Source organism: Nicotiana sylvestris, chromosome 4 (assembly GCF_000393655.2).
Source record: "Nicotiana sylvestris chromosome 4, ASM39365v2, whole genome shotgun sequence".
In the NCBI taxonomy this organism is placed as follows: domain Eukaryota; kingdom Viridiplantae; phylum Streptophyta; class Magnoliopsida; order Solanales; family Solanaceae; genus Nicotiana; species Nicotiana sylvestris.
Window position 1 is genome coordinate 136,445,630 of NC_091060.1, and position 10,472 is coordinate 136,456,101.

The 10,472-nt window shown below is 43.4% G+C and overlaps 1 protein-coding gene across 1 annotated transcript; it reads right to left on the reverse strand.

Moving 5' to 3' along the window:
- Window positions 1–1,425: 1,425 nt before the first annotated feature.
- On the reverse strand, window positions 1,426–4,638 carry LOC138890221 (uncharacterized). Its single transcript, XM_070173587.1, has 2 exons — window positions 3,868–4,638; window positions 1,426–1,494 (listed from the first exon to the last, which is right to left on the reverse strand). Exons 1-2 carry the CDS (start codon window positions 4,636–4,638, stop codon window positions 1,426–1,428), a joined length of 840 nt encoding a protein of 279 aa, XP_070029688.1.
- Between the last annotated feature and the right edge of the window lie 5,834 nt (window positions 4,639–10,472).

Sequence of the window (10,472 nt, forward strand, 5' to 3'; positions counted from 1 at the left end):
GTGAAACTTGTCCTTGATCTTGACTGGTTCTTCCTGCAGACTCTGATCTGAATCTTGATGCTCGTTAGCTGCAACTGCTGGTTCATTCTTCTTCAGCTTTTCGGATCAAGGCGGGACATGCGAAGCTTGTGACTTCAATCATATCTTGAACAGTCCACATCTTTCTCCACATCAACACTTTGAGTTCATTTCTTTTTGCTCCTTTTCTTCTTTTCTTTATTTTGGATTGAGACTCATTCTTTTGGTTGTCTCAGACCTTGTGCCTCGAGGTCAAACCTTCTCAGACACCAAAACAAACAAACGAACGAAATTTTTCTGCCCCAGTTTTCACTAGGAAAATTTCGTAAGTTATTTGTAACTAAAATCTAAACTTTTTTTTTCGTTTTGAAAGCGGTAAAATAAGGATTGCGTGTCTTTAGGAGGAAGAGATTAGGGAATGGAGCTCTATATCTAAAATAACCTCGACTAGGGAGTGGATACCCTATGTTGGCAAAAAGGCGACTAGAGAATGGAGGCCATATGTCTAAAAATCTCAACTCAGGGATTGGAGCCCTAATGTTGGAAAAGAAAGGCGACTAGGGAATGGAGGCCCTATGTCTAAAATCTCAACTAGGGATTGGAGCCCTAAAGTTGGCAAAAGGCGACTAGGGAATGGAGGCCCTATGTCTAAAAATCTCAACTCAGGGATTGGAGCCCTAATGTTGACAAAAGGCGACTAGGGAATGGAGGCCCTATGTCTAAAAATCTCAACTTAGGGATTGGAGCCCTAATGTCGGCAAAAAGGCGACTAGGGAATGGAGGCCCTATGTCTAAAATCTCAACTAAGGGATTGGAGCCCTAACGTTGGTAAAAGGCGACTAGGGGATGGAGGCCCTATGTCTAAAAATCTCAACTTAGGGATTGGAGCCCTAATGTTGGCAAAAGGCGACTAGGGAATGGAGGCCCTATGTCTAAAATCTCAACTTAGGGATTAGGGCCCTAATGTTGGCAAAAGGTGACTAGAGAATGGAAGCCCTATGTCTAAAAATCTCAACTCAGGGATTAGAGCCCTAATGTTGGCAAAATGCGACTAGGGAATGGAGGCCCTATGTCTAAAAATTTCAACTCAGGGATTGGAGCCCTAATGTTGGCAAAATGCGACTAGGGAATGGAGGCCCTATGTCTAAAAATCTCAACTCAGGGATTGGAGTCCTAATGTTGGCAAAATGCGACTAGGGAACGAAGACCCTATGTCTAAAATCTCAACTCAGGGATTGGAGCCCTAATGTTGGCAAAAAGGTAAAAGATTGATTTTGGGGCTTCTAAACTACCTCTTTTTTTTTTCTTCTTATCTATTTTCTTTCAATTCATTTTTTAGTAAAAAAATGCAGGAAAGAATTTGGAGGAGACTTCCCTTTTGGGTTGATTATTGTTGCTAAGCTATTTCTAGCGCTTGCACATTTCTTTTTCCATTTTGGTTACACCTGCTTCTTGCACTCTTGCTTTGGATTGCACCTGTTTCAATTTTCAAACAAATAACAATTGTTAGTTTGAAACGATGGTCGGTTTTGTGGCCTTCATTGTTTTTGATCACTTGATCTCGGCCTAACTCTTTTGGCGAGAACCTCTGCCGCTTGCTGGCTTTTCTTAAAGATTGGTCTCTCTCCTAAAACCGAGGAACTCAACTTTTCAAAATTTATCATGACGGCTCACCCGTATAGGGCTTTGGCCCTTTCATTTAATATGCTTCTAGGGGATTTTGACTTTGGATTTCTTTTCATTTTCAATAACTCTAATTTCAGAGCATCGGCTATCATGGCCAGTTGGGATCGACCTGATGCACCCACTGAGGCTGGGTACTTTTCTTTGGACTTGGCTTTTATTAAACAAAACCCTGTAAAACCAATCTTGCCACCTTTTCTTTGTATTAGTTTCGGAACAGAGTTAGACCAAAAGGGATTCAAGGAAAAGTAAAGAAAGGACAAGAAAAAATGAATTTAAGGAGAAACGTCCCTTTTGGGGGAAAGAAGGACTTATCTGGGGTGCATGCAGACTTCAATAGACATGACATGCTTCTTGGACTGGATACTCGATATGCACAACTATCCAACTCATTGTGAACCACATCTCCAAATCGAGAAACCTGTCCAGGACTCTTTCAGTGGTGGGGTGTCTTCTTTTCGATCGACGGCGCCCTTTGCGGGTTTTCGCCAATCGACCTCTCTCATTTCTCTTCTCACCGTCACCTGATAGTACTCTTTACGAGTTTTCACTATCCAGGCTCTCTCATTTTCAATTTTTCTGCTCACCGTCGCCTTATGGTACCCGTGTGGGTTTTCACCAATAAGACTCTCTCATTTTATTTCTCTCATTTTTATTGCATCGGATCCAAGTAGCTGTATTCTCTGATCCTTGAACATTCTCACCGATTGATCGGAAGGACTTGAAAGGATTTGGGTAAAAATGATTTGGATCGAATTACAACTTTGGAACCATTCAAGCGGGATTATCGCAGGACCATTACAACATCTGCCCCAGTTTCACTTTTGAGGGAATTTAGATTTTTATTTTGGTGTGACTGAACCCCATAGAGAGGCTGCCTACGTATCCTTTCAGAATCAAGTCGAACGTAGTTCAAGAAAACATCTTCTTCTTTTTTTTCAATAACACTTTCAATTTCCAAAGAGGGCAATCAAAGAAGAGTAACCGGCACAAATGGGTTTACAAAGGGTAGATAGTGTTTGGGTAGCGAGAATAAAAGCCTTCGTCCTCCCAATCGGACAATGTTGTTGTTACAGAAAGACTAAACATAGTACCTTTTGACTGCATTCACATTTACAGCTGCTTCAGGATCATTTCCTTCAATATCGCCCAGATACAATGCTCCTCTCGACAATATCTTTCTGATGACGTATGGGCCCTTCCAATTAGGAGCGAATTTTCCTTTTTCTTCCTGGTGATGGGGAAGAATACGCCTTAAAACGAGTTGACCCACTTCAAAACATCTAGGCCGCACTTTCTTGTTATAGGCACAAGCCATTCTTTGTTGGTACAACTGCCCGTGGCAAACCACAACCATTCATTTTCATCGATCAAGGTTAATTGTTCCAGACGGGTTTTAACCCACTCACTGTCTTCAATTTCGGCTTCAACAATGATTCGGAGAGAGGGGATTTCAACCTCGGCGGGTATTACGGCTTCTGTGCCATAAACCAAAAGATACGGGGTGGCTCCAATTGATGTGCACACAGTAGTGCGATATCCCAACAATGCAAACGACAACTTTTCATGCCACTGTCTGGAACTTTGAATCATCTTTCTCAAAATCTTTTTGATGTTTTTGTTTGCTGCTTCAATGGTACCATTGCCTTTAGGCCGATAAGGAGTAGAGTTTCGGTGCATTATCTTGAATTGCTCACATATCTCCCCCATCAAATGACTATTCAAGTTTGCAGCATTGTTTGTGATAATAGTTGCAGGAATGCCAAAACGGCAGATAAGATTGGAGTGCACGAAATCTACCACAGCTTTCTTGGTGACAGACTTGAGAGTGATTGCTTCAACCCATTTTGTAAAGTAGTCAATGGCAACTAGTATGAATCTGTGTCCATTTGAGGCTTTTGGCTCGATTGGCCCAATGACGTCCATGCCCCAGGCAACAAATGGCCAAGGTGCAGACATGGGATGCAGTTCTGTGGGAGGTGCATGAATCAAATCATCGTGCACCTGACACTGATGACACTTCCGAACGAAACTAAAACAGTCTTTTTCCATGGTCATCCAGTAATAACCCGCTCGAAGGATTTTCTTTGCTAAAACATACCCATTCATGTGGGGCCCGCATACTCCCGCGTGTACCTCATGCATGATTCTTCCAGCCTTTTCTACGTCAACACATCTTAACAAATTGAGGTCCGGAGTTCTCTTGTACAAGACATCCCCACTCAAAAAGAAACCATTCGCGTGCTGTCTAATGGTTCTCTTTTGGTCTCCACTGGCTTGCTCGGGGTATTCTTGAGTTTTCAGAAACTTTTTGATGTCATGGTACCATGGTTGGGTATTTGGTGCTGCTTCAATTGTATTACAATAACCATGCCTTTCCCGGATTTGAATTTCCAAGGGATCTATGTGAGCATTGCCTGGATACGGCAGCATTGAGGCTAAAGTAGCAAGTGCGTCGGCTAATTCGTTGTGACAACGAGGAATGTACCTGAACTCTATTGACTTGAATCGCTTGCTGAGGTCTTCCACATGCTTCTTGTAAGGAATAAGCTTAACATCTCGGGTTTCCCATTCTCCTTGGGTTTGCCAGATAATCAGATCTGAGTATCCCATGATCAACAACTCTTCGACATTTTGGTCGATTGCCATGTTTATACCCATAATGCAAGCTTCATAATTGGCGGTGTTGTTTGTACAGAAGAACCGAAGCCGAGTTGTGGCTGGATAGTGCTGACCAGTGGGTGAGATCAAAATTGCCCCAATTCCAACACCTTTTGCATTTACCGCCCCATCAAAGAACATTTTCCAAGCATGAGTGTCTTCAGATATTGCCTCAACTGAATTTACTTCTTCATCTGGGAAGTAAGTTCTCAAAGGTTGGTACTCATCATCAATCGGGTTCTCAGCCAAATGATCCGCTAATGCCTGGGCTTTCATTGTCGTGCGAGTGACATAGACTATGTCAAACTCCGTGAGCAAGATCTGCCACTTTGCTAATCTCCCAGTAGGCATTGGTTTCTGAAATATGTACTTTAAAGGATCCAACCTGGTTATGAGGTAGGTGGTGTAAGCTTGCAAATAATGCCTCAGCTTCTAAGCAACCCATGTCAAAGCACAACAAGTTCTTTCCAATAAAGTGTACTTGGCTTCATAACTAGTAAACTTCTTGCTCAGATAGTAAATGACTTGCTCCTTCTTTCCGGTCACGTCATGTTGCCCGAGGACATAGCCAAAAGAATTTTCCAAGACGGTCAGGTACAAGAACAGAGGCATCCTTGGCTCAGGTGGGACCAAGACTGGCGGATTTGACAGATATTCCTTGATTTTATTAAAAGCTTCTTGACATTCAACTGTCCATTTGATTGCCGCATCTTTCTTTAACAACTTAAATATGGGTTCACATGTGGAGGTCAACTGAGCAATGAAACGTCTGATGTAATTCAATCTTCCCAACAAACTCATAACATCTTTCTTGGTTCTTGGAGGAGGCAAATCCCGAATAGAATTTATCTTTGTTGGATCTAACTCGATGCCCCTCCGACTGACTATGAATCCTAAGAGTTTGCCGGATGGTACCCCAAATGCACATTTGGCTGGGTTCAGCTTCAAATCATATTTGTACAGCCGCTCAAAGAATTTTCTCAAGTCCCGAACGTGGTCGTCCTGGGTTTTGGATTTGATGATTACATCGTCCACATACACCTGTATCTCTTGGTGCATCATATGATGAAAAATGGCAGTCATGGCCCTCATGTAGGTTGCCCCGACATTTTTCAGACCAAATGGCATGACTTTATAACAGTAAGTGCCCCAAGGTGTGGTAAAAGCTGTCTTTTCTGCATCTTCTTCATCCATCAACACCTGGTGGTATCCTGAGTAACAATCCACAAAAGACTGTATTTCATGTTTGGCTCAGTTATCAACAAGGATGTGGATGTTTGACAAAGGGAAATTGTCCTTGGGGCTTGCTTTGTTCAGATCTCGGCAGTCAACGCACACCCGGATTTTCCCATCTTTCTTTGGCACAGGAACTATATTAGCCAGCCATGTGGTGTATCAGACCACTCGGATCACTCCCGCCTTTAACTGTTTTGTGACCTCTTCTTTAATCTTGTCACTGATATCAATTTTGAACTTCCTCTATTTTTGCTGGATAGGGGAATAATCGGGGTAGGTTGGCAACTTATGGACCACTAAATCGACACTTAATCCTGGCATGTCATCGTATGACCAAGCAAACACATCTTTGAATTCAAACAAAAGTTGGATCAATGCGTCCCTAGTTCTTTCATCTGTATGAATGCTTATCTTGGTTTCTTTGACTTCTTTAGAGCTACCCAAATTAACCGGCTCAGTTTCAGTTAAGTTTGGCTTAGGTTTATTCTCAAATTGTTCTAATTCTCGATTTATTTCCTTAAAAGCCTCTTCTTCATCATATTCCGGTTCTTGGTTCATTATTTCGCAGTTAGACAGTGTGTTTGGATCTGGGCATGAAGTCCGCAAGCATGTCATGTTATTTAAAGCCACATTATTAGAGCTGAAAGAAAAAAGAGAAAAAATAACAAAATCAGAAAGAATAAAGAAGGATGGACGATGAAATATTATTTCATTTCTTTGAATTTGAAGATAACAGGGTTTACATTGGAAATTAAAAGACAAGAAACTAAAGAAAAATATCCGAGTTACACCCTGACATAACTCGCGATGCAGAAAAAGTGGCAGGACAGGTCTACCGAGACTCCCGCCTGATTGGGAATGGAGTAGCCTTCCAATTCTGCAGCTTGGCATTGGGTCCCATATACAGCGCCTCAGCGGTGCTTGAGCTCTCCCCTGGCTGGACCATGTGGGTTTCATATAGTATCTTCCGCATTGCCCCACAGATCTCTTCAATCTCTTCGGCAGTAAAGGCCTCATCTTCTTCTTTTTTCTGGTATTTTGGCTTGACAAATGTTCTGTACAGATGCGGAACCGGCTGAGGCAAGACCCAACCATCATTCTTTCTATCATCTGCCCATCTTATATCAGCTGGAGTGGGTCAGAAGCCTACCCCGAAGAACTTTTCACTGGTGGGTAGGGTGATAAGTTCAACTATCCCTTGCAATGATTTCCCAAGTCCCTTCCCCAGTTTGAAGCCATGTCGGATCATTTCTTTGGACACCATAATTGATGCATTAGAAAGGAAGGGTTGGGGGCAAGTGTTTCCTTCTTTGTACTGGTCTGCAACCACAATTTCAAAAGCCTGATAAACTATGTGCTCACTCCCCTCTCTTGCTTCAAGACATGGGACTGATGGGTCCCGATAAATTGATTGCTCATCTTCTCCGTGGACCACGATCTCTTGATCCTCATGCTCGAACTTCACCATCTGATGAAGAGTAGAGGGTACAACCCCCGCTGCATGAATCCATGGCCTCCCTAAAAGAAAGTTGTAGGATGTGTCTATGTCTAGAACCTGGAAGGTTACTTCAAAATCTACTGGGCCGATGGTCAGAATTAGATTGATCTCTCCAATTGTGTCCCTTTTGATTCCATCGAAGGCACGTACGCAGACATTGTTGGGTCGGATTATTTCGGTCCCGATTTCCATGCGCTGTAGAGTTGAAAATGGGCAAATGTCTACTCCAGATCCTCCGTCCAACATAACCCTTTTCACGTAGTGCCCTTTGCATTTGACTGTTAGGTGCAGGGCTTTGTTATGTGCGGCCCCTTCTGGGGGCAAATCATTTTTGCTGAAATTGATCTGGTTGATTGCGAAAAATCTTTCTGCCATTCTCTCCAACTGCTCTACAGAAGTGTCAACAGGCACATATGCTTCGTTAAGGGTCTTGATCAATACCTTCTGATGTTCGGCGGAGTTCATCAACAAAGCCAACAAGGAGACTTGTTCGGGAAATTTCCGAAGCTGGTCAATCACCTCATAATCTGCCATTTTCATGTTTTGAAAGAAAACCTCCGCTTCTTCGGCACTCACGGGCTTCTTAAGTGGGAAGTGCTTTCTAGTAGCGTTGTTCACCTCTTCCAAATTTGAATACTTTTCAATAGGGTTATTTTCTTGAACTTCTCCTGGGATTTTTTTGCCCTTATAGGTAACCATCGTTTTGTTGTAGTTCCAGGGCACAACAGTAGGATCTTTCATGGGCTTCTGTGGCGCGCGTCCAATAACCACGGGCTCATTCAGCCTTGATGGCTTAATTGGCCCCCGCATCACATAATCCCCCTTGGGCACATACATCTGGGTTGTTTTGTTCAGCTCGAATCTCCTGGGAGGACTTAATGTCATCTGCTTTTCTTTACGGCCTTGAGGGACGTAGAGAACAACATCTTTGGGAGGCGTTGCCCCGGTCTCAACTTCAATTTTCTTCTCTGACTTTGGAGGGGTGGTTTCTTTATTTTTCTCCCCTTTATCTTGCTTCGGGGCAGCTTTTGGTTTCTTTTCTTCGTCAGCAATGGCAATGATGGCCTTCTATGCTGGGTCAAATTCCTTATCCTCACAAATTATTCCAATTACCGGCCTGTTGTTGTGGGCTAGCAGTGGGTTATTGGTCACATTGGGAACATTTTCATCCCTCAGCACTATCTTCCTTTGTTCTATCAAGTTCTCTACGGCTCTCTTCAGAGTCCAGCAATCATCCGTGTCATGCCCTTCTACCCCTGAGTGATAGGCGCATCAGGTACCGGCTCTGTAAGCGGGTGATGCTGGGTTTTGCCTGGTTTGAGGAATAGGCTGTAGCAGACCCATTTGAACAAGCTTTGGTAACAGGCTGGAGTAGGTTTCGCCAATTGGTGTGAAATTTGTCCTCTTGGGCGGTTCATGAGGGTGGAAATTATTTTGTGGAGGACGGGGGTTGTAGTGGGTTTGGTAAGGAGGTTGGTTTCTAAGAAATAGAGCTTGATTTATGTTGGCTTGTTGTTGTGGCTGGACATAAGGCTAAGCATTCATGACCGAGTATGGCTGAGGAGTATAGGCCAAGTCTTGGTGAGGGTAATAGTGCTGCGGGGTCCTTTTTGAGAAAAGGGATCTGGGAGTACAGTTTCTCCTTGCACCCGACACTGCCATGGATGTTTCTTCCTTTTTCTTTCCCTTTGTATTCCTCCAGACCCACCTTGAATGGCTTGGGAGGTAGCTCTGATAGCGGATTGGCTTAGAATTCGACCCGTTTTCAGCCCATTTTCAACCATTTCGCCAATCTTGATAGCTTCAGCGAACGATTTACCCATTGCGGACATCATATTTTGGAAGTAGTCATCTTCCTGAGCTTGAAGGAAAACTGTGACCATTTCAACCTCATCCATCAGAGGCTTTACCCTGGATGCCTACTCACACCATTTAAATGCGTACTCTCGGAAGCTTTCTGAGGATTTCTTTTTCAAGTTTGTCAATGAGTTCCTATCTGGAGCAATATCAATGTTGTACTGGAACTGCCTGACGAAATCTCTAGCAAGATCATCCCAGATGTGCCAGCGGGATATATCCTGGTCCATGTACCACTCAGATGCGATGCCAACCAGACTTTCTCCGAAATAGGCTATGAGTAGTTCTTCCTTTCCACCGGCTCCTCGCAGCTGATTGCAATATCTCTTGAGATGAGCAATAGGATTACCATGCCCATCGTACTTCTCAAATTTTGGGGTTTTGAATCCCAATAGTAGGTGCACATGAGGGAACATGCATAAGTCGGCATAGGATACACTTTTCTGTCCACTCAAGCCTTGTATGCTTTTGAGACTCTGTTCCATACTCCTCATCTTCCTCACAATCTCTTCTTGCTCAGGAGTTTTGGTGGTCTTTTCTTGCCCCGCAGTGAACTCAAATTGGGGTGGTTGAGGGTAAGTATAAGTAGGAAACTGAGGAGGTTCCACTGGGAAAGATGGTGCTTGAAATGTGAAGGAAGATGAATCAAAGTTAGGCCTGGGTAAAGCAGGTTGTGCCGTAGCTGAACAAGGTGGCACGGTGAATATGTTTGAAGCCGCACTTGAAGCTAACACATGGGGGCGAGACTCAGAAGGTGTTCCAGCAAAGTGGGCTGAAATGGTAGGATATCCCAGTGGGGTATTTGGATAACTTATGAGGATGTTGGAGGTCCCACTTGCCCTGGGGAAAAGCTCAGGGAATCCAGGGATCGCACTTGGCGGTTCTTTTCCATTGGCCCAGGCGTCCCACATTTCCATCATGCGGAGACGCAGAATTCTATTTTCCTCATCCGTTGCTGACTCAGAAGTTGGGATGGCCGAGATCGGACTATCCTCTGGAATAGGAACTGTTGGCAGAGGAATTTTCGAAGACATTTCAACACTTCCTTTTGACCTTGTGAAGTATGAATGTGAAGCTAGACTACCACAAAACCAACCACCTTACTATAGAACCTTTACAATAGTAGACAACAAACTAGTTAGATTGAAGCAATTAACACATAGGAAATCATATGTTGGGGTGTGATGCACCTATACAGTTAAATGTGTTTCTACATGTTTCGCAACGGCTGCATGTTTCATCCCGGCTCTGATTATTTTCCCAATTTTCTTTTTCTTTCCACTTTTGGCTTTTGTACTTCTCCTCTTATTCCCATTTTCCACTCTTTTCTTTCCTCTCTTTCCTTGCCCTTTTTTTCGTTTTTCTTTTGATTTTTCTTTGGCTCTCTTTTTCACATCCCTCTCTTATTTGAGTTATTTACAAAAATCGTGACCGGATCCGATGAGGATTGCCTACGTATCACGACACCGCGTGAATCAGATCATTACGTAGTTCAAGAAAAACAAGTGCGAAAAATAAA

Coding starts and splice junctions, on each gene's coding strand:
- LOC138890221 (XM_070173587.1), bottom strand. CDS start 4,638: ATGAAAGCCCAGGCATTAGCGGATCATTTGGCTGAGAACCCGATTGAT. Junction 1,495..3,867: donor ATTTGTTAAGATGTGTTGAC/GTAGAAAAGGCT, acceptor AAATTGAAACAG/GTGCAATCCAAAGCAAGAGT.